Source organism: Acanthopagrus latus, chromosome 5 (assembly GCF_904848185.1).
Source record: "Acanthopagrus latus isolate v.2019 chromosome 5, fAcaLat1.1, whole genome shotgun sequence".
In the NCBI taxonomy this organism is placed as follows: Eukaryota; Metazoa; Chordata; class Actinopteri; order Spariformes; family Sparidae; genus Acanthopagrus; species Acanthopagrus latus.
The window spans coordinates 8,065,093-8,092,984 of NC_051043.1; the positions used below are offsets into that span (position 1 = coordinate 8,065,093).

General features: G+C 41.3%; 1 protein-coding gene across 3 annotated transcripts; it reads left to right on the forward strand.

Moving 5' to 3' along the window:
* Nucleotides 1–57: 57 nt before the first annotated feature.
* Nucleotides 58–27,892, forward strand: cemip2 (cell migration inducing hyaluronidase 2). Of its 3 annotated transcripts, none has more exons than XM_037098239.1 (24): nucleotides 58–1,045; nucleotides 4,538–4,886; nucleotides 5,018–5,158; nucleotides 5,266–5,833; nucleotides 9,179–9,348; nucleotides 10,036–10,227; nucleotides 11,979–12,148; nucleotides 13,676–13,888; nucleotides 14,763–14,968; nucleotides 16,207–16,276; nucleotides 16,813–16,941; nucleotides 18,398–18,486; nucleotides 20,121–20,252; nucleotides 20,619–20,654; nucleotides 20,930–21,085; nucleotides 22,691–22,868; nucleotides 23,936–24,151; nucleotides 24,247–24,458; nucleotides 24,792–24,974; nucleotides 25,073–25,292; nucleotides 25,378–25,479; nucleotides 25,573–25,718; nucleotides 25,860–25,966; nucleotides 26,066–27,892. In XM_037098239.1, the coding sequence occupies exons 2-24, from the start codon at nucleotides 4,556–4,558 to the stop codon at nucleotides 26,260–26,262; spliced, it is 4,164 nt and encodes a 1,387-aa protein (XP_036954134.1). In that variant the 5' UTR covers nucleotides 58–1,045; nucleotides 4,538–4,555; the 3' UTR covers nucleotides 26,263–27,892. The 3 variants fall into 3 exon arrangements, with proteins under 3 accessions (XP_036954134.1, XP_036954133.1, XP_036954136.1); XM_037098238.1 differs by lacking the exon at nucleotides 58–1,045 and adding an exon at nucleotides 1,542–1,715; XM_037098241.1 differs by lacking the exon at nucleotides 58–1,045 and adding an exon at nucleotides 1,851–1,932.

Consider the following 27,892-nt stretch of genomic DNA (forward strand, 5'->3'; position numbering starts at 1 on the left):
TTCTATGCACTAAATACTTGGTTTTGCCTCCTTTTGCATGAATTACTACATCAGTGCAACATAGCATGGAGGCGATCAGCCTGTAGCACTGCTCAGGTGTAATGGAAGCCCAGGTTGCTTTGACAGCAGCCTTCAGGTCATCTGCATTGTTGGTTCAGGTGTCTCTCATCTTCGTCTTGATAATACAGGCCATGTGAGTTTGCTGGCCAATCAAGCACAGTAACACTGTGGTCATTGAACCAGCTTTTGGTATCTTTGGCAGTGTGGGCAGGTGCCAAGTCCTGCTGGAAAATGAAAATCAGCATCTCCATAAAGCTTGTCAGCAGAAAGAAGCATGAAGTGCTCTAAGATTTCCCGGAAGATGGTTGCATTGACTGTGGACTTCAGAAAACACACTGGACCAACACCAGCAGACAGCAGCAGATCCAAAATCCTCTTTTCATAACAAAGTAAATTTTGCATGTCATTTGGAAATCAATGTCCCAGAGGCTGGAGGAAGAGTGGAGAGGCACAGAATCAACATTGCTTGAGGTCCAGTGTGAAGATTTCACAGTCAGTGATGAGTTGGACTGCCAAGTCATCTGCTATATATGTACAAAGAATATAATATATTTTTCCTTGTAGTTTAGCAAATCGAATTGTCTTGTGTTAAAGTCGGATTGTTGGCCGTGTTTTCTTTCTTATAAAGCGCTGAACATCTGCCCAAAATGTTGCTCCGTATACACAATGATCCACAGAAATCTGTCTCTCGTTTTTCCGACGGCATCCGTTCGGCATTGAACGCATCGCCACTTCCTCTCTTCCAAGCCGCGCCTGGTTTCTTCTCGGTGGGACGGGGGGGCAGAGCGACGGACGGACGGACGACAGCCCACCAGCAGGAAAAAAGAAAACACCATGTGAAGAAAAAGTATATAAAAAGGGACACGGAAAAGCAAACTTGCGAGGAGGGTGAGAAGTTATTCATTGGTCTCACCGGCACCGGGTCAGCGTGTTCAAAGGCTCGGCAGAGAGCGAATGGACGAGGAGCAGGACAGTCTCACAAACGGTACGAGCTCTCCGTCCGTCCGACCGCTTACTTACATTGTGTCTGTGTGCCAGCCTCTGGGGGTGATAGGGCATTCACCGGGTTACACCTACAGCTGTTGTTTTTTCTTGTGAAGAGGCTTCTCAGGAGTGTTAGCTAACAAGCTAGTCACAGTGACAGTTTCTGTGTCCAAGCTAGCGCTTAAAAGTTGTGTGTAGTGTGTTGCTACGTGTCCCATTCCGTACCTTTAACTGTCAAAGTGGACGAAAAGCCTCTGTTACCTAAACTAAAATCTGATTACATTTTACTAACGGATCCTCCTGTGTTATTCATGACTTAAATCTTCCCTCCATGCCCTTCTTCTGTGGTGATATGTCGGTTCTAAACTACCCAGTACCCCTTTAAAAATGTGGTAACTATAGGTTGTGTTTCTTTATGGTGTTCAGGTTTGCTGTGGCCAAAACAAGTCCATAAATCTTGACAAACTGCTGAATGAAATCCTGCCATTTAACCTCGAATAGCACTCAACCTGATGCAGCTTTCTCACCAGACTTCCTGTAAGTGTGCTTGGTCCAGCAGTGACAGCTCTGTTTCTGCTTATAGTTTGGACTTGATACAGTCAACACGTGGCTCGCTGTTTGTTACACTGCCAGTGTGGATTTCCAAACCAAAGGATGATTATACAGCTGAGGTATGTCTGATGGTCTGTCCCGCGTTGACTCCAGTGTTTCCCACCCACATCTGTTTGATATTCAGTAGCTCTGAAATCAGGAAAATGCGTGTGAGAGAGAGAGAGAGAGAGAGAGGGAGTGAGGGAGGGGATGAGGTTATTAGGAAATGCATGAGGTCCATTAGGAGCAGTGCAGCCTTGTGATGAGTGTGTTTTCCAGAAGTTGAACAGCCCCGAGGTGAGTAAGTCTCCAACTCTTTATGCTCTGACAGGTCAGCTAGTTAGTGTCAGGGGAGCGCCAGCAGCTTGACCCTTTTATGGTGAGGAATGTGAATAAAAACATAGCCTGGCTGAGATAGGGTTATAAAGACTGATGCCTGGGGGATCTTCCCCATCACAGGGCTCCTGCTGAGTTCTGCTAATGCAGGGCACAGACCGTGAGAGTATGAAGATCCAAAAACGGTGTGGTCTGCATGCCTTTTGGTTCAGAGACACTGTAACGGGATCATTCAGGATGGAGTGGGTGAAACAGCTGCACTTGGGTCTCGCTTACATTAATGACTGAGCCCTTGTTGAGCAGTCCTTTGATCGTACATTGCTTTGTGTATGAGTTGAAGAGGTTAGTTGTGCTCTGGGCTAAAATGATGACTAATTGGCTTGGCAAGACAATGTTCAGTTGTGTGTCTCTGGGTTGGTACGGGTGTCTGTGTTGGCCTGTCACGATAATGATGTACAATGATATCAATCACTTGTAATAAATGGTCTAATTGTCAAATTAAGTAGATCCCAACCTATATACTGTTTTGCCAATATGGCCTGTTACAGATATATTGATATCTGCATGTATTATGTCCGTAATGTGCTGATGATGCTTGAGATATTTCATATCAGTACATTCACTGTGAAAACTTCTGTTTCCTTTGATAACCAAATATGTATAGTGTGAATATCTGCAGATATTTGTATTCGATCAATCTTGCTCAAAGATCCAATTCCGATTTTCATTCCTTATTATTTTTGATATTCAAATTATATTCTAATTTCAGTCACATTTCATATCCAGCTTTTGTTTGTCTGACTGCACAAGCGCTTCATCCCAGTGCTCGTCAGCAGACTGACAGCCTTTTTTTTTTTTAGATTTTTTAGACAAATAGACATTTAAATAGGAATTGCAGCGTTCAATTTACAGTATTTTTTTTTTTTTTTGCTTTCTGAATTCTGCTCCAATAATGGAATGTTTGTACTTCCTAATGTCAATCTAGGCAATACCCCAAAAAATTGGTTGCACTCTAATATTATGACCATTTAATGCCACTGATACTGCAATATATTAGGATTGTAATGCAAGTAGTTTATCGTTTTGAGGAGAAATAACTTTTTCTTAAAAAACATCAGACACTGGATTGGAATTTTTCTAAAATCTTAAATTATTCTAACACAAATAATATCTTAAAAATCACACCAAACAATAACTAAAATGCAGGTGCTATGTCAAAGTTTCAACATTGGAGGCAAACACCACTTGTTATTCTGGCATCATCTTGGCTAAAATATGTTGATAAGATATAGTATGCGCAGTGACAAGAAAATAATGAACATGCAAGGACACTGTTTGCGTTCACATATTTGTGTGTGTCTGTGTACGTAAAGATACACACTCGGCTGATTTAAAGGCTGAATGTCAGCACTTGAGTGTGCTTTTGGTTTAAACGAGCCTTTCTTGGACAGTTGTTGTAGTTTCCACTTTTAACTACCTCTTTAAAAAGACTGAGTTGTTCATGCGGCCATAATCAGATGTATGGAAGATTGCCGACGTTCTGTTTATAAAGACCTATAGTAGCAAGCTGTGATGTCATTACTGTAGTACAGAGTGTTTGTGTCAAAGAAAAGTGCTATCTGAGCCTTTTTTCTGCAGTGTCATTTCCTTTACCCCTTTGTGTTTGTGTGTGCAGGTGTGTGTCCATTTGACCTTTCAGCGTGAGTGTGTGTGTGTGTGTGTGTGTGTGTGTGTCCATGGCCCCAGTTCACTTTGTGCTACTTTCTCCATTTGTCTGAAGTAAAGTGTGCACAGACTCGAGCTGAAGCACTCTTCTGCTTCCCTACTGTAATTGGTGCCATCTGTTTTGGCTGTGTTAACATAGTCTCAGGAATGTTGCGATCCATTATTCACGACCTCCTTCGTTAGTGTGGACAAGAGCAGCCAAAGTCGCTCTGTCTGAGCCAAACTAGCCAGGGGATAAGCTGACTGTTTTTGAATTATAGATTATTGGTCCTTTTGAGGCAGACATCCAGGGTCTTTACTGGAGGTCCCGGAGTGGGATGCTCTCAGGGTTATTTCCCAAGAATCAGCCCTTTTTCATCCGTCACCACCTACTGCTTTAACTCTCATTTTATGTGCTCTTTTAGTGTCTTCTTCCTCTTACTTGACCTTTTCTGCCTGACCTCTTAGTCACTTCTTTTTGTCTCATCCCTTAAAACTTCTTTTACCTATTTAATAGAGCTGCAATTATGAGTTGATTGAAACTAATATTTTCCAGCTACTTTGATAATTGATGAATTGTCTGAGTCATTTTTCAAGCTGGTTCCACCATCTCTCTTGATTTAAAAAAAATAAATAAAATTATGAGTGGGTTTTGGACTGTTGGTTCGAAAAAAGAAGCAATTAGAGATATGTAGTTGAGCTTTTAAGAAATTGTAATGAGTATTTTTTTTAAACATTTGATAGCCTAAACTAATTGGCAGATAAACCAATTATTAAAATAATTGTTAGTTTAGGAAGACAGCAGGGAAGTTAATCTGTCTCAAATAATCATCACATCCTTGTCATTTATTCCTTGTCTTAGGTAGCAGACGCGTATACCATGCCTACGAGTGATGGCCCCAGCCGCTTCCCGGTCTTTGCTCCGCCCAACCCCAACCACCAGAGGTCTCCGGGTTATGTCCCGGGGCGGGTGGCACCAGTGCGTTCACCGCCACCTGCCAAAGCCCCGCCGCCACCACCGATAAAACCTCATGGCCCCCCACCAGAGCGGCGAGCCACTTTCAACTTGGCAGAGGAGAACCAGCGTAGGGAGCGCGCTCAGAGCCTCCAGCAAAGAAAGAACACATTTATCTGTTTTGGAGTGTCGATGGGCGCTTTCTTCCTCACCCTTATCCTCATCCTTAGTCTCACAAGTGGAGACGTGTTGGACGGTCAGTATTGGCATCTCAACTTGCTGCATGTGTGTTTCTGGCTGTTATCCAATCTGTTTATATTCCAGATATCCCCGTCTAATGAGAAGTATGGGGTTTACTGATTTGTTACTGGTTCATCGTGTTGGCAGAAAATTGTCCGGACCACAACCCGTCCCTCAGTAGCTGGAACCCAGGCCACCAACCAGAGAAGGCTGTTGTTGTAAGGAGTGGGCATTTGTTTCGATTGGATGCTTCTGCTACCTTCCATTCTCTAACCATCCAGTCAGGAGGTAAGCACACCAAGGCGCATGATTTGTTGAGCAGAATTTTGGGTTGTACCATTGATGGATATTGAATATGATTAGTGCACTCTTTTTTTGTCTGTGTCTTTTTACAGGTCGGGTGGTTTTTGCAGACAATGCTGACGGCTCCAAAAACATAACCCTGAGAACACGTCACATCCTCATAGAAGATGGCGGAGCCCTTCACATAGGCGCATCTAAATGTCGCTACCGTTCACGTGCCACCATCGCCCTTGTGGGCCGCTCTGATGACAAGGCAGTCACTGAAGTGCCCGGCCTGGGTCGCAAGTTCATAGGCGTCATGGGCGGCGGGACTCTGGAGCTACATGGTACTGAGAGAGTTTCCTGGTCTCTGCTGACCCGAAGTGTCCCAGCCTCCGGTCTAGTCACTGGGGGTTATGCCTTCCAACGGAACTTCAGCCGAGGCATCAACTTGCGCGTGGTGGACCAGGACACAGCTGCTGTGCTGTTCTCTGAACGCTATGACACACATGACTCCCGAAATGACAGTCGCAGGCTAACGCAGTTGCTGCGGTCTCTGCCAGAAGGTCGCATTGTCACACTTGCTATCGGAGACTCGGCTGTCAAAAGTCTTCTAGATGAAACTAAGAAGGCCTTGGAAGAGAGGCTAGGCAGCACCTTTGTCAATGATCTCAAATACAGGTAAATGGGGCCAATTTATGAATATGAGACTTGTTAATTATTTGTTTTTCAACTTAAATGGTAATACACTTGGATTGTTTCTTGATGTTGCCCTGGTGAGTGTGTCTGTTTAACTGAATGAAAATATGCGTGAGTGCGTTTGTGTCTCAGCTGGGTTGCAGAATGTGCCAGCTCTTGGAGAGTTTGTGTTGGTTCTCCATGGTGTGTTTCTCTGTGCAAGTCCTCAGGAGTTTTTTGTTGATTCTTGGTCTCCTGGGACTGATAAAGAAGGTTGATGTGTTTTTGCCTGACCATTCAAGTAGGACCCCTCACCTTTGAAGCCTCTATACATGGACTGACAATACCATCGTTTTGTTCCACATCCACCCTCCCTGGAAAGTGTCCTCTTTTATGTGTCTTTCTATTCATTTGGGATGTTTCCTTGGATTCCTTTTCCTGTTGGCCCTGTGTTTCCGCTGTATCATGCTCTGCCAGTAAAGGAAGCAGGTACCGGATAATGGGGTTACGGTCAGAGAGTTTCCAGGATTTGTGCAAAATTTGTCAATTCAGGAGATTTTATGTCCATACTGGAAGTTTGAGTTAAAGTCATGTGGACTAATGCTTTCTTTAAGCTCATTAAGTGAAGGAATTGTTTTTTTTCTCTGTTACTGTCAGTCAAACGTATGTATGCACACACTTTTCTTTGAATGGAAAGTCTAAGTACAGCATTTCATCCTCAGTTATTTGTGGCTCGGCCTAGTTTGGTCCTTGGTTGGCTAAAAAGCCAAGTGCTATGCCAGACTCTCCAGTGTCACATTTCGCCTCTGCGGGTGGGTGCCAAGGCAGCACAGAGTTTTCAAACAACCTCCCTTAAAACCACAGCACAGAGGTTTAAACGGTTCAGACAACAGACCCCTGCATATGATATGTTCAGAGGTGCGTGTGTGTGTGTGTGTGTGTGTTAGGGCAAGTCAATGGTGTGCACTCTCGTCTGCTTTCACCTTTGATTGGTGTGGGGATTTTATCTCAGCTTTCTGTGGATTTGCTTGTGACAGGAGGAAACACATGGTACACGTTTATGAGAGAGCATGCAGTTTAATGTCTCATTAATGTCACACTTTGTTTGGCTGAGTGATTTGAGGCTGGAAGAGTCGGGTGGTAAAGGCATGTGACCCAAAGGATTGAGCAATGATGAAGTATCAGTTTATGAAGTGCAATGACATGTTGCAAGAAACCGCAGGGATTACAGCTGGCTTTGTATCTATAGCTTTGTTTTTTTGCATTCGTGCTGTAGCACCCTACATACCTGAGTGCCCAAAGGCATGGACCTCTTTCCCCAAGTACCAAAAAAATGCCTGTAGATTGATCTCAGTGTCATCAACCTGTCCTCCCTGGCACAGATACATTAACGCATTGGCTCCTGCCTCATTCCTGATGACCCCTTTGTCTTTAATCTTTGGCTCTCAGCACACGTAAGCACACGTTCATATCGCTCTCTAGTGAATTCATCTCTGGCCTCCACGACATTCGCTGCCTCCGGTCAAACAATGAGGTCGTTAAAATACTGATGAAGATCAAATCAAGGATGTGGCGAAAGGAAACAGTGAAACAACCCCTCTCTCGTATTGTCTCATCCCTGTTTGGTTTATGAAGTGCACACTCACACAGCATATAAGCAGCCTCAGGATAGAAAGCTGGCAAGCGGGGAAAAAACACATAAAGCATCACGCTGTGGCTGTAGTGACAGTACACAGTGGATCCCCAGATGTACTCTATAAGTGTATCAGTGGGGTGCACGGTGACATGGCACACAAGCTCTTTCATCTACAGGAAGATGTGTTTACGTTGTTATTATGCCTGTGGGAGCAATTATAAACAGACACAGATATTAACACAGAGGCATTTTGAAGTCGATAGCATCGTAAACTACTGCTAATATTCAGTGAGACTTTGTATGTAAACATTAGCATTTTTGTTTGTTTGTTGTTCATTTAATGAGGGTTAATTCCTCTGAGGAGTTTTTAAAGCATTTTGCTGCTATTTTGTTGTGCAGAGAGTGAAACTGAGCTGGAGAGGCAAGTATGAAAGTGATTGTTTACTGTGTGTGGAACAGGCCAAGCAGTGCCTCAGTGGAAAAGATATGGATAACCTTCCTCTTTGAGAATGTACAACTGCCAGATATGATTCCATAGGTTTAAAAATAGGCTTATGAATGGTTAAATGTGTGAGAAGGTCAAAGTCAGGTTGTGTTTAAGGTCATGCCTCAGTTTAATACAATGGCCTTTCCATATTATTTCCATGAATAGCAGAAAAGATTTAAGCCTGTTTGGACTTGTTTCGGCTAATTCTGGACAACAAAAAAGTCCATTATATTGTCTTGTTTCACTTTAGGTCATACGCCCTTAAAACGCCCAGTCCCTCTTGCTGTCCACACCCTCAAGCTCCTCTGCTCACATGTTTTCAGCCTCTCCTTCTTATTTTATCATTGTAATCTCTTTTAAGAATAATTTCCTTGACATTCGGCAAAGGCAGAACTTGGAGCAAAAGTCAAAAGTTGGATTTGAATGGAACGTTGGATGTAGCAGGTACACCCATTATTCCTCCGAGCCATGTGAACACCCTTCCTGAAATCCTCTGTCCTTATTTTAATAATCTGTTGACCTTTCTGATGCCCTTTCTTCAATTTCATGTGGACTTTAATATTATATGATATTCAGCCAGACACTGACATTCAGGCACTTGTTCTTCTCTCACCTCATATCCTGCCTCAGGCTCATCCCAGGCATTTGCTCTGCCGTCAGGGCGTTGTTATGATCTGTAATATCTATGCCCTCAGTGGAAGAGGTTTGTGAAAGGGATTGACACAACTTGATTCTTGATTCTTGATCCCAATCCCGATCCCGACTTCAGCTCACACCCTTCATCTGAGTCAATGTTGTTGCAAGATATTACGTAAACCCAACTCTGAAGTTCGTGTTGACATTTTCACTGAATATTTCCAACACTGAATTCTGGTTTTACCTGTAGCTCCTCTAGCTACCATTAGCTTTCAGTGGCTTAACTTGTTGGTTAAGGTCATCTCTCACAAGATGTACGTCATGTTTGGTAAAAGTGATTCTTATTAATAGTATTCGACATAAAATTACAGAAAATGATTGAACATGACATACTTACCTGCCAGTACAGGATTAAAGCATTGTTGTTTGTGTGCAGGTATGTCACATGCAAATGTGAGCCAGGTAAAAGACGTAACAATGGACATAATAAAAAGGTCATCTTCATCATTTAAAGAAAGTCTATGGAAACTACATACTAGAACTACTTGATACTCTGATCTCTGAAAAGGACACCTTTCTTTCTCTCCAGACAGGCTTGGGCTTTGGTCTCGGTGGTAGGCGGCGGTAACGCATCATGCTCAGAGGACGTCAGGGAACATGAAAACCATGACACGGGAGGGAGGGCTCTGGCGAGACGGAACTTCACCACTGTGGACGGGGTAGGCTTCTCAGTCACCGCCTACAGCGAGTGGAAGAATGGTGAGAAACAGCTTATGATGGAATCGCTATCAGAAGCATGCTTGGATGCTTGCATTCTCTTGCTTGGATTTGGAGGAAGGTGATAAGGAATGAGGTTTACCACCACCAGCTGCTTTACAGATCAATCATCTGATCATAATAGACATTTCTGTGACTGGGTGGGTGACAGTGTATTTGTGGCCTTGTCATTATGAGAAATACAGGGTCCGAAGGTCGATGTAAGTGTGTGGTTTGGGTGAGGCACTAACGCACCCACTGTCTTTCATTATTGCGTCTATACATGCCCACACCTTGTAAAATCCATTTATTTTGACAGTGACATGTTTTTACTGTTGAGCATAGATTACAGTTTTTTTGAGTTATCTGTCTGTACATTGACATTTTGGTTGATATTGCCCACAAATGATCAGTATTTAACAGTTGTACACAAGCATTAATTCAGAATCCATAGTCTTTGTCTCACATTTTCTCCATGATTTTTTAGCTTTTAGGGAACCATTTTTTTTTCTCATTTTTTGCTTGAAGACAGCTTTGTAAGCTGTATTGTGACTACCTCCCAAAAAAAACACTGCTTTGCAGTATCAAAAAAATTTAGCATCAAATTTGATGGTTATCTTAGAGTGTACTGTCTCTTTTATTGCTTGGCCCTCATGTTTGTTTTTAATTAAGTAATATGTCCTCCTGCAGGTTTCCCAATCTCAGGCTTCCAGGTGGATGCTGTGGACCAGGTGGTGCTGAATCTGCAGGATGAAGTGCAGCAGACCTGGCGACCTGGAGATAAGATTGTAGTTGCCAGCACAGACTACTCCATGCACCAGGCTGAAGAGTTCACCTTGTTGCCCTGCCCTCACTGCACCAGCAGGCAGGTCAAGATACAAGGTGAGATAGAGTGTGTGTGTGTGCGCGCGTGCATGCATGTGTAGGTTAGGTTTGGTTGCCCTGGCTGCAAACTAAAACAAGCTTTGTCTGTGTGGTGTTTGTCTTCTAAGAGACAACTCCTTTTGTAAGTGTGTGGCTCGTTGTCTGGCTCTGGGCTTGTACTGTGAGCTATGCACTTCTTGTAAAATGTGTTGAACGATGAAAGAAAAAGGAGGAAAGAGATATAGGCACTTTAGGACAGACATATTGAATATATTAGAGAGCTTATGATGAGATTCAGGACTAGTAGCTATGATTACTTACACAATATTCCTTCATTCAGATTGAAATTGCTCTAATTGAAGATTTCACTGTTTACATGGGATAGGATTAATAGGGTCTGGGTTTTTCATGCAACAGTGATATTTAATTGAAACAGCTATGTGAAGTGCTCAAAAGCGATGTTACGTCATGCATATGTCTCCCCCTTTTTTTTTTATCTGTTTTGGCGTGTGTTTGATCAGCTCCTTGTCCCAAAGATGGTTGTCTACTATGTTAAGTCGGCTATGTTAAGTTTGTATTAAAAACAAACTTTGCACAGTAGACCCCATAGACGACACCATCTTTGATAAGTGGAAATGTACATCACAATGCATTCAAGACATTTAATCATCTTTTAAATGGAGCTACCCCTCTGCAACTGTTTGGTTGGGCCTGAAGTATTTTTATTCTGTCTGGGCTTTTAAACCCACTGTAATCTGAATGTTAGGCTCCTTGTAAATGCAGCTGGAGTCATGCCAGCAGTAGAAGAAGTTGATAGAGTCAACAAATGTGATCAGTGGATGTAATGCTACTCATCCTGAGGTCCAGAGAGATGTAACTTCCTGTTCAACTGTTCAAATGAAGTAATATTATTGGTGGAGGCTAAAAAGACATTGTCAACTAGGACAATTGTTTTTGACCTAGTGTTTTGATAGTGACGTTTTACCATAACCACTGTGATTGCATGTTTTTAGATACATTGCCTCTGCTTCACATACTCCATCTTATTGCTCTCCAACAATCTGTAACATTTTGTCCATCTCTCTATCAGACATGTTTCCTGATCTCATTCCTCTCTCGTCAACAAACGCCAACTCCCTTCCTGTAGAGAAGGGTGTACTAGTGTGTGTGCCTAGTTTTGTGTTTGCTGCCTTGAGGAAGGGCTGAGCAGCTGGTGTTCTGCTTTGCATTATCACTGACAGCTTCACCCTTAGGGCAAGGGTACTTTCCGCATTGTCGAAGAGCAGATTATTTTGTGTTTTATATGAATCTGAATTCTTTTGCTTTAGTTTTTCCATAATTTCAGTTGGTTGGTTTTCGGGGTGTGGGTAGCAGTTGTTTATGTTTGAGTGTGTGCTGCTCGCTGTGCTTTCTGTGGTTGACAGTTGGAAGCATGCCATTTACGAAAATAAAATACCTATATTTAGTATAAGTGCCACTATCTGTTTGTCTCAACATGTTGTATTAAGCTGGTGTTTTTGTGAAAAGGTTTGAGTCTCAGTATGACTTGTACCACAAGTGAATGGATTTGCAAGAATTTGAATGCAAATTAAAGTATGTTATTCAGTAAAATTCGATTTCCTCCAGTATCCACTTTTCTGATTTATTTAGATTAGATGACATGCAGGGATTGAAGTTTGTAATCATACAAAGCATTTGCTAGCACCTTTTGTCAAGTTTTCAACTTGTTGTAGCATATTACAAAGAATCTACCTGTCTTTTCCATCCAGGGAAGCCTCAATATAACCATTTTGGAGAGATCGTAGATGGAGTCGACATGCGTGCTGAAGTGGCTCTGCTCTCCAGAAACATTCTCATTTATGGAGAAATGGAAAACTCGTGCTATGGAAACAACGCATGCCAGTTCTACAACCACGACACCTACGGAGGCCATGTCAAGGTGTGACTTACGTGTTACGTATTTAATAGCACAGGACCTTGTTTAAACTATTATGTCTGTATTTGTTGATGTTCATGTCTACAGGTTTCAGCATGACTTAACACTCTCATTATGGGTCGCTGTTTCTGCAGTTTCCATACTGCAGAGCAGAAGCCTCCATACCTTCTATATTTATATACTGTACTGAATGATAGAGGTTATTCATGTTCCCAGTTTGTTGCCACTATTGTACCTCTCCCATTTTTCCATTTTACTCGTCTTTGCCTCTACATGTCAAGCTTATATATTTAAGGCTGACAGTTCCTCATCTTGAAATATGCAGTATTTAAATCTAAAAATACATTGAAAACATAAGACAGATTAGGGTCAAACACAGCACTGGCCCATCAAATCCTCCTTGACCTACATTTGTCTCCATATAGGCGAAGAGTTAACTGTACGAACGATTTCATTCACTCTGATTGCAAACACACAGTAGCATTCCGTAGGCTTGGTGTAACCGCCCCCCATCATGCTTAACAAAATAAACACTTTCCATCTTTTTTCTTTTCTTTTCTTTTCTTTTCTTTTCTTTTTTTGTATGCAAAGTAAGCTTTCTCCAACAAAAACGCATTCATGCATCTTACACAAACATTCTCTGAAGTGATTGATCTTTCCACACTCCAAGATAGAAACCCTCTGCAGCAGAGCCATTACCCTCACAGGACTCTACCACATGTTTTCTCAATCCATTTTTCATGCTATTCCCATGTGAACATAGATAATACATTTGCACTATATTGCATGAGTCTGTTAGTATAAATGCATGCAAGAACTCATTCATATGTTTTGTCATTCTTTGCACTGATTTACTATATAAACAGCATATATGTATGTATTGAGGCATATACTGCAGAAACAATTAGTTTGCTGTTACTGAACTGTGCGTGTGTGTGCGTGCATGCACGCGTGTGTGGGTGAGTTACAGTTAGCGGGAGGTATTGGCCAATACCCCCTTAACAGGAACCAGATTTTTTGGATTATGCCATACCCACAAAACAACCTCCTAGTGAGCATTATACAGCATATTTGTGCTTTTTGTTGACGTACATGTTTAACTGTACTTGCTCCACAGTCCATATGTGTTTTGCATGTGTGCATTTCTATGTATGTTTGATTTAAAAAAAAAAAAAAAGTTCTGTGTGTGCTTCTCTAACTCGCATTTCTTATTCATCCAGAGGAACATCAGTGGTTTTGGTGCAGTTTGACTTACTGGAGCGTGATGCCAACACAGAGCTATAGTTCACTTCCCAGTGGGATCATAGACAAACAAGAAAATCATACTGTAGACCTAAACCTTTAAATGGATCAGAGCGGGTAGACGGTAGCCTGCTTTTTTGGCATAATATGATCCTTGTGTTACCCTCCACAAGGCCAGTTTAACTTGTTTAACTTCAGCAGTGTAGAATAGCTCTTTGTTCCTACTTGATTTTAAAATCATCTTCTCTTTTGTGGCTTTCCTTGTTCTCTTCCTCTTTACACTGGCAGATCTTTGGTAACTTCTCATCAGTGCATCTTTCCCACGTGGAGCTGAAGAACATGGGACAGCAGGGCGAGAAGAGCCGCTACCCACTCCATTTCCACATGTGCGGAGATGTTGACCAGAGAGGAGGCTACAGGGAGCCCACCTACGTGGACGGGCTCTCCATACACCACTCCTTCTCCCGCTGCCTCACCATCCACGCCACCAATGGTCTGCTGGTTAGTAAAGTGTGTGTGATGAGTAATTCTATAAAGACACATGAAACCATCTGGATGTTTGGAAGGTGTGTGAGAGAGCTGTTACAATATCTAACATTGTAATGGCTGGTTTCCTCCATGCCCTCTCCTTCTTTTCATTAATCTCTGTCTTCAAACCATCCTGTCCCACATCTTTCTCCAATATAAAATTATCTGTCTGTCAAGAAGTCTCTTTATGAGGAAGTACAATAATTTGTACATGATTAACTAGTGCCTTACCTTGGACTAATGTAAATGAATAAGTGAAATTACATGTTCACACAAGTATTTCTGTTAACTGCACAAATATATTGTCTTTGTATGCGTGTGTTTTTGTTCCCCGTTGACGTCAAATAGTGATGGGTTACCTATTGTCCTTGAGGCCATTTGTCCATTTTCCACAGAGGAAATGGAATTTAAACTGTTTTGGATAACATTGTTTGACTGCTGTTTTTTTCCTGTTTCCCTTCTGACACAATGATAATGTTAATATTGTCTGGCTCTGTATCTTCAACAGCTCCCTCGATGCCATCATCCCCTATATGGCTTTCATAATTTTTTTTTTTTTCAGGAATTTAAAGTACTTAAGGCGGCAAACACATAGAGCAGTTGGAATGAACTCTATTTTCCTGTGGGTTGTTGATGATTCCAAGATGGACTGAAAAATGTTGTCTTAGCCCACTTGTTTACCAGGATTTTCTGCATATTTCCATTAGGTGTAAACCACATCTTTCTTGGAAAGGGAAAGATTGCCATAAAGAATATAATACTTTATTTATTTTCTCCCATGTTGAACTCTGAAAACTATTTTGAAAATGTTTCTTTAATATCCTGTGGTCTTCTTTCTGTGACCCAGGTGAAAAACACTCTAGGCTATGACACCCTGGGTCACTGTTTCTTCCTTGAGGATGGGATTGAGCAGCGTAACACTTTCTACCACAACCTGGGCTTGCTAACTCGACCTGGGACTCTGCTGCCAACCGACCGCAATGAGACGGCCTGCATCAGCATAAAGGACAAAGTCTACAAAGGCTACACTCCCTCACCCAGCACAGAGTGCAAGTAAGAGATTAGATTAACAACTTTCTGTCTCTGGTTATAGGTCAGGGTTAGGGTTATGCGAGTACAGGCGAAAACTAAGAGAAGAAAACACAAGTTTCTGCACCATCATCGAGAGCAGGTTTATGAATACTTACAGTGCATTGCTCAACAGCCACTGTAAGATAAGTACTTCATGACTTTATTTCTTATGTTTTGAACCTGCAGTCAGATCAATTTTTTAACAGTCACACACTCATTTAGATTATATGTAGCTGCTTGGAAAGTTTTTGACTGCCTAATAAAATAATTATTATATCATTATTTCATTATTATCAACACATTACACTTGAAGTGTGGTTTTTGTCTTTGTCAGTTTTCCTTTGGTCGTCATGATATAGGTGGTGTTGACTTTCTCAACCAACATTGTGGACAGGTCTGATTTAATTTATAGCTTAGAAGGGACAGAGGCTGCATCTTATTAATATAAAATGCCTAATCCATCCACGAGCAACAGCTGCAATCAGAGACTCTGGGGTCTTGTTAAGCATAAGACTGAGAATAATTGTAATGACGGATAATAGTAGGGACACTGCAAAGGCACTTGCCAAGCCCTGAGGGCTGTGATTAAGCCATCTTGACTGGCATCTTGATGGCTTAATCACAGCATCTTGACTCTAAAGTAACTTGATATTTAGGGAGGGAAATATAGTAGACACTGTGTTTGACACTGAGTTGTAAGGCCAAATCAACACAAATTATGTGTGCTGCTTGTAAATCTCCACTACTGACAGTGAAGTCTTTGAATGTCAATGTCAGGAAACCTGGTGAGATAGTGCATAGATACCCTGAGAGGAGACAGAAGGTCCATGTCCATGTGAAAGAGAAACTGTAGTTAGTAAGAGTGTGTACAAGAGATATTGGCAGGATGGTTTTATCCATGCAATAACAACCTCCACACTCCACGGGATGTTTTTATGTTGAAGCAAGAACGAGAAAGCCCCTCTTTGAGAAGCAGCGAGGCCTGTTTCCTGGAGTTTTTGTGTGTGTGTGTGTGTATGTGTGTGCGCATGTTGGCAGAGCGTCCCTGTCCAGGGTTTATGTTGGAGACACAGATTATTTGAAGGAATTTTGAGAGATCACAGGATTCTTTGATCTCTGTCTTCTGCTTAAAAGTCAGTCTCTGTTCTGCCAATGTCCTGTTTTTTTTAATAATGTTTTGTTCATGCATGTCTGTGTTTATACCGTACGTCTCTTTCCAGGGCCGTTTCAACATTCTGGATCGCCAACCCCAATAATAATCTCATCAACAATGCAGCTGCTGGTTCTCAGGTAATAACAACAGATTTCCATAAGAAAACAGCTTCAAAATAACATTTTACTGATGATTAATAAAAATGAATGACCAACAAGAGCCCCTTGATATATGAACAGTATAGTTTATTGCATGAAGCTTTAGTGTTTCTTTTAACTACTAAGAAGTAAGATTTTCTTGCTCATAACAAAGTGATCTTCCAATAAAATGGGATTTAACAGGCTTTAGTGTCTGATAGAATTCTGAGATCTCAAATACAAAAACAAATATAAGACTGAGGTCCACAGGGGAGGGCTGTGCAAAGTCATACTTATTGGTAGGGAGTATGTGTATAATATTTAGGTTGTCTGTATATATCTGTTGAACAGCAAAGTTTAATGAGCTTTTGAGCTCATGTGAACTCTTCCACCTGGTTTATTCGTTGTGTTGGGCTTCACCCACTTGTAGCACATGTGCATTATGTGCATATGAGCCCAGATAATGAAATTCCTGCTGTTATACCACAGCCATGATTTGTTTCACCTCATTTCTCTGCTCATCCTTCCTGCTTTAGGATGCTGGCATATGGTTTGTGTTCCATAGCTCATCTACCGGAGACTCTCATGGGCTGGTACCAGAGACCAAGGCAGAGCTCACTCCCCTGGGGATTTTTTACAACAACCGTGTACACTCCAACTTTAAGGTATCATCAGTTTTGCTTATGTTAAAGTTTTGATTGGTCCAGGATCCGGTCCCTGTGCTTTCTCTCCCATATACTGTACAGATAGACCCTTTTAACACTTAGTTTTAAAATATATGGTTTTTTTATACATGTCTTCATCACTTAATCAATGCTGGTACTGGGCAACAAATTTAAATCTCAGTACTTTTGACAAATACCAATATTGATCAATATTGATCTTATCATTGGCATTGTAATGCATCCTTTAAAACCAGCAAAAAAAACAACACTTACGCAATATCTTGGATGATAGCTAGTCTCATATAACAATAAAGAAATAACATATATTGCCCAGCCTTGTGTGACTGGATCACAAATAGGGTTGCAATGGTATGAGATTTTCACAGTATGATGATCATCTCAAAAATATTGCAGTTTCATGGTATGGTATTATACAATTACTGGTATTAATATTTGTTAAAATTACATTTAATAGGATGAAAACAGGGTTTCTTGGTTGCAGAAACCGGCATATTACTGCAATCATAATCACAAGTAGACGGTACTAAAAATGTTGACATATCTTTTGTAAATGCTGATGCATCCTAATGCATCTCCAGCAAGGACTGAAATGGAAAAAGGTCCTTTGACCTTCTAGTAGAAGTGACAAACTCTGAACACAAATCTTTAACACCTCGGGGATGCACGATAGACACAGGTGTGAAAGGCCATGTGTCTCAGCTCAGCTTTAGTCCGGATCACCAAAATGCATTTTAAAACAGGGTCATTGAGACGAGAGAAATAGAGTGTTAATAATTTTCAAAAAAGGATTGCACATGATTCTCTGCTTACCCTCCTTGTTCTTACCAAGAAAAGGCATGAACATACACAGACACACACGCACAGACACACACACACATGCACGAGTTGGCTGTACAATAGTGCTCTGTTGTGTAATGACAGAAGTCGGGCAGGTGAACTGTAAGTTCTTTGTTCAGTCTGACCACAGCAGCCTCTCTCATAGAGGTGGGAGCCCTGAGGTTTAAGACTATACCTCGCTTATACCACAGGACCAACTTGAAGGTTTCCATATACACAAACACACAGACATATTACATATTTTCCTTTAATTTATTATACAATTTATTTTTTAAACATACAAAAATAATCCATATATAATAGAGTATGTAAATAAACATTACAAGCTTTTAGAAATTATAAATTATTCACAGGAATTCTGTTCACCAATTTTCCTACTTTCTGTAGAAGCACATAAGGCATTAACTCTATAACTCTGTTAGCCAAGGATTTAAATTTAGTACATTTATTATTGCCTCAGGTGCCACACTGTAAAAAAACCCAGTAGTCTTGTTTATGTCAGTGAAACAGAAATAGACCTGAGGCCCATCTCGGATCGCTCATGATAATTTTAGAGGAAATTTGGTATTTTACTGTACTCATACTCTCATCTTTCTAGGCAGGACTGTTCATTGATAAAGGAGTGAAGACCACAAATGCCAGTGCTGCAGACCCCCGGGAATACCTATGCCTAGACAACAGCGCCAGGTATGTATGTGCCTGTAAATATGTTGTGCAATAGCATTTTCTATTTGTAAAAAGTTCTGTCTGTCACTTACGCTGTGTTTTTATTATTTTTTATTCATTTATCATTGTTTTGGACAGCTTTAGTAGTTACCTGGGTGTATATAATTGGATAGTGACTTTCAACGAACTAGTAAACTTTTGGTGTTTTTGCGCCTAGCATGTAAGTGTGTACTATAAGAGGGTCTACGGTGATCATATGCATCGTGGTATCCAGTTACACTATGTAAATATTAGGGTATTTGTGGTTTACAAGTTTATATTTTTATGCCACTGTCACTAAATGTTTGTGAATGAAGTTATTTATAGATGTATCTCGTAGGATATCACCATTGATTGGGATGGATGGATGGCCTTATGCACTGTTATTGCCTTTTAGTGGAAGGTCTGTCAGGTTTGTGTTGACAGAGAAAACAAGGCTTCACAGATAGAGTTTCCTCTCTGCAGCTCCCTACCCAAATACAGCCCTCAACTAAATGGAAAAAATCTTACGTGTCCACCGAGACTTCTGGCCAAGCTCAGAGTGTGTGAATGTGTGTGTGTGTGTGTGTAAGTGAGTGTTTGCAGAGGTATGAGGGGGAGCATTTTAAATGTTAAAAAGTATACTAAGTATTAATCTTGCATTAGAAAGAGATGGGTGTTTTAGTTGTGTGATTACAAGAAACTTTACAAAGAGGAGTTTAGACATTAATAGCTACGAGGAAATAATTTATTCCAACCTTTCCTATCAAGGTTAATATTTCTCCATGTCAGGACGCAGATTAGCTTAGTTGGTAGAGCGTCCCATGTACAGAGGCTTTGTCCTCGCTGCAGTGGCCCTGGGTTTGAGTCCCGGCCTCGCCATTTTGCATGGAGGATACACCGAGTTCAACATTGACAGTGTTACATTTAAAAAAAAATAAAATCCACTGTCGGTCGATCTCTAGTGTGTGGGCATTAATAACGCACAATGCTCCATGAACTTTTTGGTTCATTGTTTCGTTACATTGGTCAAAATCTGTGAACCTGACACCACAATGCAGTGAATTAATTCATAAAGTCTGATTTTAGCCTTTAGAGAGGTGTTGTTTTCTTCTTTGTTTACGGACACATCGTGACGTATCGCAGAAGCTTCAAGTATCACAGAATAGCTGTGTCATGATACCATTGTGGGGATTCCCACATCTGTTGTGCACAAGATATTTCCCAATCAAATGTGTAGTTGGACATAAAACTTGGAAGCACATTCAATCTCTCAAGGGGGAAAAGTCTTTTGTGCTGAATGACACTCTTCTCTCTTTTGCAATAGTTCGCATTGTGGGAGGCAATGGGTATTGAAGCCAGCAGAGTTCAACAGTGGGGCTTTAGACTTTTAGTGTTATTTTTACCTGGTGCTTTTGCATGATGATATTATATTTATCATGTCCACTCATAACCCTGCAGAAGTTGACATTTTTAAGTGTATTTTATGTTTTTGTTTGTGCGCATGTTGATCACACACATTAGTAATGACATAGTGGTGAGGTTGAAAGTGTGAGAGGTAATGAACATAGACAGTGGAAAGTCACAAGAATACAATAGATAGAAACAAGAGTGTGTTTGTCTGTGTGCTTTTTCAGATTCCGGCCACACCAGAATGCTGACCCCAGGAGTCCTCGAGTAGCGGCAGTCATTGACACTCTGATCTCCTTCAAGAACAACGACTTAGGAGCATGGATTCGGGGAGGTGACATCGTCATCCAGAGCTCTGGGTGAGATGACTCAGAAGCTGTGATGAGATTAATTTCATGTCTTGAAGAGAACTGTGGATGTTTCTGATGAAAAATGATAGGAGCGTGACGAAAAGAAATGCTGTGATGTTGACAGTTTGTGCTGGGAGTATGTTGTAATCACAACTCCCTGTGATGACATCATCTGCTGTTTCCAACAAAATGCACTCAATTCAATTACTTAAATTTTGGATACATTCCAAATGGTTCCACTATGTTTGATCACTTCTTCTCTTTTATAATCAGTCACTCAATGCTGAGCTGTTGGTGAAATACTCTTGCTTAAGTTTTTTTTTATAGTGGACATTTTGTAAGATTAACAAATATCTCTGTTCTGTCTCCAAACAGCTTTGCAGACAATGGAGTGGGATTATCCTTTGCCAGGTGTGTATTTATCTAGTTAACTCTGCTCATAGAGTTTCTTGATCTTATTCAGCCACATTTGCCTTTCTCCTCTTCATGCCAGATAACTGTGCCAAGAATCTCTCATGTTTGATAAATACTGAGCAAGAAGCAGATGCTTCAAAGCTCCTGTGTGGTCACAGGCTTCTCTTTCTTGCTTAACAGACACAAACACATTTCTACGCTGCTTTGTTCTGTATAAAGGAATACACCTTGAATTACTGTAAACATGCTGTTATTTCCATCCGATTCTGCAGTGATGGCAGCTACCCTAAGGATGAAGGCTCCAGCCAGGAGGTGACGCAGTCTCTGTTTGTGGGTGAAAGCCGAAACAGAGGGACCAATGGAGGACAGAATAAATACTGGGGCATCGGAGGGACTGATGCAAAGATGAGGACACTACCAAGAAACAGGTGCAGGGAGGAAACAGAGGAAGTGATGATAAGTTGATAAAGGGAGGAACTGAGGGGGAAATCCAAATCAAACTGAGTTTTCTCAGGAATTGCAGGGGATGGTCTTGGAGGAGTTGGCAGCAACAAATATGCTGGGAAAAACAAACAAGGAAGAGAGAGCCAGCGAGTCAATCAGGTGGTTGGACAGATGGGCAGACGAGGCTGCTACAGCTGGCTCAAGCAGTAGGTGGGCTTGTGAAAGGAAGTTCTGTTTTTAGAGACTTCCCTCCAGTGATATTTTAGGCAGTTTAAGAAAAAATAGTGTGGTGGCAACACTTGCATGGTTTCGTAGAAAGCTTAAATTAACCATGTCATCACCATGTCCCTCCTTTCTGTCTATGGTTTCTACCATATTGATCTTCTTTGGAAAGAAGTATATGACACAGATGAGTATACTGTATCTTTAATAGTGCTCCTTCTGATGAGTAAACTAAACCGAAAGTGTGTTGGTCTTGCACGACTGGTGCCTCCTTGACACTGCCTTTAAATAGAACCTACATTACGAGGAAGTTTATGGAGTCTCTGCTGGCTGTAATGCCATGTTGGACTAAGTGGACAGTCCTAATGAGAGCAGAGCTTTAAGCTTTATGTCCCCCTCAGGGTCTCCTTACATTCTTCTGTCTGTCTTTCTGTCATGCTTTATTGTTACAGGGATTGTTATACAAGACGAGAGCAACATAAGCAAGAAACTGGCAAATAACTGCTCTCTTTTAGCTTCAACAACTAGCTAACAGTTTGTCAGTGTGTGACCACTGTCACTGCTGTGTATAACTTTATAGCCTTTTTACAGGCTTCCTGACCGCACTGTGACATCTGGCTCTGTCAGTTTGTGTGTTGTCATCATCGTTACTGCCAAACATGCTAACAGTCTTTTTTTCCTCCCGGAGAGAAGATAGTTCCACTAAAATGGGTGGATAAGTTGATACTTAAATTAAAACACCAGTTCAGTAAGGTTTCATTAATCGCAATTATGTAAGATAGTGTGACCTCTACAACCCACTTTAATGGAAACAAATTCTACAGTTAAACCTTAGATCATCTGAGGGAAAGTAATGAAAACCCCAGTAGACATTTTTTTAAAAATGTTCCTTCTTAATTATCACTCAACCAGTCTCATTACATCTATCCAAAAAAAGTTTCCATTTATACTGTACAATTACTACTCTTTATATGACACACTGTGTGAGAAATAAGTATTATCTTAAGCCTAAAATGTACCACTGTCCTACATCATTTCTACATTTATTACCAATGTTAAGCCTTGGAATTGTAACACTGACTCAAGACCCATATGACCATAAATTATGGAGCAAGTCATGTCTGAGGTGTTTGATGTCCTGCTCCCAAGTGACCTCATGGCCTGGCTAAAACTGCATGGAGTTTTTAATAACATGTTCCTCTGACAGTCTTTTAATGTTTTGGGTTTTAGCCAATTAATGACTAAAGCCTGTGGTCGTCCACTGGAATGATAAACCCTTTACTCTGTTTACTTCATCTCCCATGTATTCATTGCTGTCACTTGTCTTGCCCTAATCATGAATCATCCCCTGTTCCTCTCCACTGTAGGACGTTCCCAATCCGAGGCTTCCAGATATATGATGGGCCGGTGCGGCTCACGCAGAGTACATTTCGTGGATTTATGCCAACACCGGAGCGTTATACAAGTGCAGTGGGATTCAACCTGAAGAACACGTGGCAGCTCACCCCACGTAACAACCTGTCAGAGCTCAGCTTCCACTCCACTGTGAGTAAACATTTAGGTTTGATTAGACTTGGATTATCATACTTTCAAAGCAGTCTAAAACTCCCACGTGACCTGTTAGCACCCTGTTTTCAACCTTTTTGTTTTTTGGTCAGGTCTTTTTCATCCTTTCTTCCTTCCTCTTTATCACTCTGTTGTTGCTTTGTCAGCATTGCAGAGTCACCGCTGTAAGTCAAACAGTAACTGTGAACACTCCTTGATTGATTTGTGTCCACCCACTTGGTGCAAAGGGTCAGACTGTTTCATCTTTGGCATCTTGTTTTCCCCTATATCCATCCCCTTACATTGATTAGATCACAACTCAGATCAATGTCACATAACTGACAGTGTAAGCATCAGTTTAACAGAAAATAGGAGGGGAAAGAGGACCTGTTTCAGTCAAGCCTGTTAAAAAACAACAACATTTTAAATCACTAGAGCCCTCTTGTGGTGATATAGTACAGTGCACTGTCTTTAAGAAAATGTGAGACTTATAAACCCAGTTCCTCAATGTCTTCATGTATCGTCAGTTCTCTATTAAACCATAATATTGCTATTTTCACACTTATATGCAGTGAAGTGTTCCAGTCTCATAAATACCATACCAAAAGTTTTGCTTCCCAGCCGTTCAATAAAAAGGTAGTTAGTAGATTGATAGTTGCAATCAGATCTCTGCATGGCAAACAATCTATATTATTCGATGAAATGACTGTTGTAAAGGGAGCCCAAGTCTTTTACAATAGAACTTTCTGTAAACAGCCATCCATCAGAGAGAAGTGCCGTGTTCTTCTGCAGTGGCTGTAAAATCTGAAATGAAAAGGCTGCAGTTTATATCTTCCTCTCCCAGAGAGGCCGAGATTATCACCGTGAGATTCACTGAGAGCAAATAGCTCCATTATGTTGATGAAAAATAACGGCTAAGTAAATAGCAGCAGTGTTGGAGAGAGCACTCCCCAACAGACATTTAACAGAGGTGGCACTTAACCATAATTACAGTGGCCTGAATTGAATTATAGTGCTACAGTATATATGGTGGCATTCACAGCACTCTTTGCAAATGACATCCTCAGGTGGGTCTGCGTACATTCTTCGGTCGCCCTGGGCAGTGGTTTGAAGAGAATGACCTGGATGGGGACAAAAACTCCATCTTTCACGACGTGGACGGGTCAGTAACAGGCTACAGAGACACCTATGTCGGCAGAGCAGACAATTACCTGATCCAGCATCCTGGATGCGTGAACGTGTCCCAGTGGAGTGGAGTGATCTGCAGCGGCCGCTACTCTCAGGTACAGAACGTCACAGGTCTACAGCTCATTCTTGTTGGTCTATCTTTGTCTCTCTTTCAGACCATTTCACTCCACCACATCCTTCTCTCCCTCAGGTGTACATCCAGACCCAGGGAGCCCCCAGCCTCATTTTATCCATCAGCAGAGATGAATATCCATATGCTCCTCTGGTACTGAGAGGGATTAACAGCCAGGGGGCGCCATCCCAGCAGTACCAGCCCATCCTGATGATGAGCAAGAGCTACACTCTGCACTGGAGCGGTCCGGCTCCCAGAGAGGTGGTCCTGTCTCTCATCAACTTTGACAAGTGAGTAACAAGAGTAAGAAGCGTGTGTGTGATGGATGCATGGAACTCTGTCATATCTGGAAAATGAAGAAGGATGTGGAACAACAAGATATTTTAGATTTTTTTTGTCATCAATGTAAGCAGGAATTGTTCAATTCCTTTAAATATTTATGCCATCATTGTATTAAATTGTGTTTTTCAGCATTTTGATGTATTATATTGATCATATTAAAGCTATCATGAGCTGAAAAACCTCATTAACAAATAAGAGTGTCTATTTTGTGTTAGTTCTAAATAGTCTTGAGGGAAGTCATGTGTGACATCATGCCTCTCTTTTTTTCTCCTTTCCCTCAGAGATGACTGGGTGCTGGTGGGACTGTGTTACCCAGCAGACACCACATTTCAGATCATGGCTGACATCAACGATAGGCAAAACAACACCTTTGACGACCTCACAGACTACGGCACTGTTTCATCCTTCGCAGAGCTGCAGAAGAGGCCGATGGAGAGGAAATACTACTTTGACCAAACCGTTGGGTGAGAGAACAATTCCAGCCCTCTTGAATTTCATCATTTAATACTGAAAGTGCATTAAACCCTGGGTCTTTCTCCTGCTCTCCTCCCAAAACACCCAGCTTGTTGTGGCTCTACCTTCGAGCTCGGCATGGTCGTGATGGTCACAGTTACTGTTCAGTAAAAGGCTGTGAAAGAGTGAAAGTAATGGCCACCACATCCTCCAAACAGACCTGTAACTGCTCAGCCAAGGCCTACCCCAAGTACTCCAAGACACCCTCAGCAGTGGTGCCTATGCCAGCTCTGAACACACAGCCCTGTAAAGGCTGCGGTGCCAAACAGGTTTGTGTTGCTACATTTAAGATAACTTGCACTCAGCCGCCTGAATCACAAGCCACCCCAGCTGACGGATTTGTTTCTGTTTCAGCTTGTGTTTTCCAGCGAGCCATGGACCTCCTACCTCCAGACACAAGTCAAGTCTCTGAGCAGCAAAGAGCAGCAGAGAGGAGATAACCGCTCCTTTATCACTGTGAGCATGCCAAGCCTCAAACACATTTTTATCTGTATAACTTGAACATGTCGATCTTGGTTAAATGAATCTATTTTTCCTCTCACCTGCTAGGTGAATGAGGTGAACATGCCCTTCTCTCAGCCTGGGTATTTCCTGGTCTCAGTGGATGCCTGCTCTGGGAAAGTCACCAAGAAAACCTCATTCGCCAAGATGGATGCCAAGATGCAGCAGTACTTAAAAACTGGAATACCAAAGAGGTGAGCCAATAAAATATGATACCACTGCCTGAACCCCACATGTCTAACATCAGCATCATACAACGTCACCATGTCAAACACCTGAAATACAACAGAATGATGCACATTCTTGCTTAAATCTCAAATGTGTTGTGTCAACAGGTCAATGGTGCTCCTGGCAACACGAGGTCAACCTGAAGGCCTGGTTGATGTTGCACCATATCTGGTCTCTTTTGGTTTGGCCAAAGCTGCTGATCTGCATAGTAAAGGTAAGTGACATTTACAAAGAGTAAAAATAGTTTCTATTTTTTTTTTTTTTGTCAGAATCTCTCTCTCTGATACACTCTTACTGCTGCCTCTCACTGTAGAGAGTCTGGCACTTTGGGGCTTCCATGGTGGCTCTTCACCCCCCCCTTGGGTGTCGCTACAAGCTGGGCAGGGGGACGAGCTTCTTGGGCTGCAGGAGCGGTACTTGCCCCTGAATTTGGAGGCTTACGGCTGTACACCTGCAACTCAAACTCGTAGAGACCTGGAGCTCCTCAAAAAAGCCACGGGACTACAATGACCAATGTGAACTACACAAGTGACCTACCCGAAAAACACTCTTGCACACAGATACACAAACACACACAACCAGCTGATGAATGTGAACTGCTGAACCTTTAATTTATTTACAATGGCAAAGATGTTTACCGATTTCAAGTGGAGAGAAGGTATTTTAATTTTGAGCGGGGTGAGTATTTTTGTGATTTTTGTGTGTGTGTATGTGTAAGTATGCCTTTGGGCGGTTGAGTCAATGCACTTTCCTTTTAAAGACACAACTTGCCTTATCAGCCAAAGTGATCAAATGGAGCTTTATAATAACTCAGTTGTAAATCTTTGACGACAGGAAGACACAAACCCGAAGCAACCTTTAACATCTACCGAGCAATGTGATTATTTATTATGTAGTAAATGAAAACAGAATGAATTGAATTAAGACTGAGAGCAGAACACAATGCATTAGATACACACAGGCCAGGAGGAAATTATGAAAATAAATTGCATTGTCCCTGAAATGAGATCCTGTTTGATTAGAACAGATGAATGAGATGGATTAGATGTGCTCAGGTCAAAGGGAAATAATGAACTTACATGCCATTGTACCTGAGGATTAAAGAGCAATATTTAGCCAAAACTTGACATGTAAAAACAGCTAGTGGAATAGACATATTTTTTTTATGATTTGATGTAAATCAATGTCATAACAAGCCATATTGATATTACATATTGAAATGGTTTTATAGTCACAATGTTGTTTGCAGTAAAAAGTCTGGCTAGTTTGCCTTCCGAACACAAAAATGCAGTTAAATATAAAAGTTGCTACTATGTAGACCACCAGACTCTTTTCCACCAATCCTCACTCACATCTTGTAGCTTTTTAGTTGACGTCTGTCACAACTGAATCTTTGACTGGAAAACCTCCTCTGATCATCGTGCAGCTGTACAACTGAAGACTTTAAGCACCTTTTTTATGGATTCCTATATGGACTTACTGGATCTTTTTATCTCATTTTTATTTATTTCTTCGCAGCAATGGTGTCTCAAGTGCTGGCCACATGTGCAGCACAAATATATATACAGTATATATTTTCCTTTTGTTGATTGCTCAAACACAAGTGAATGTTTTTTTACCTTTCATCTGCCTCATTCATGATCTCTTCATGTACATTATTGCCAAATCCATGTTTAGATTCAATACAGAAAAAAGGGTGTTTGGATGTGAGCAGGGCTCCCCCACTGAGCGATGATAAGTATCTTTCTTTGACTGTGTGTGTGTGTGTGTGACTGTGTGACTATATGATGGAGAGATCCTCTGGAGGATAATTACCTTGTTGCCTTTTAACCACTCTACTGTTAAAAAGAGCAAAAGAATGAGAGAGAGATGTTTCCAACCCTTGACTTTTGTTCAATTGATGCTTTGAAGATGCACAACCAGAGAGTTCTTAATGTTTTAATTAGAATTAGAAGTGAGCTGTGTAAATTTGGTGTTGATTGTTATAACTCATACTGTACATGTAATGTCAAACAGGTTGTCAATAATGTGTGTATTTCCTGTCTCTGTTTTTTTTATCATGTGAAAATAAAATTTAGCTGATTTCTTCCATTTGTTATGACATTTCCAATTAAATAAACATGTATGCTTTGTGATAAAA

Excerpts from the sequence above, each read along its gene's own strand:
- cemip2 (XM_037098238.1), top strand. The coding sequence starts at position 1,557 with ATGCAGCTTTCTCACCAGACTTCCTGTAAGTGTGCTTGGTCCAGCAGT. Across the intron at positions 5,834-9,178 it reads GTCAATGATCTCAAATACAG|ACAGGCTTGGGCTTTGGTCT; the intron begins GTAAATGGGGCC and ends CTTTCTCTCCAG. Across the intron at positions 13,889-14,762 it reads ACGCCACCAATGGTCTGCTG|GTGAAAAACACTCTAGGCTA; the intron begins GTTAGTAAAGTG and ends TCTGTGACCCAG.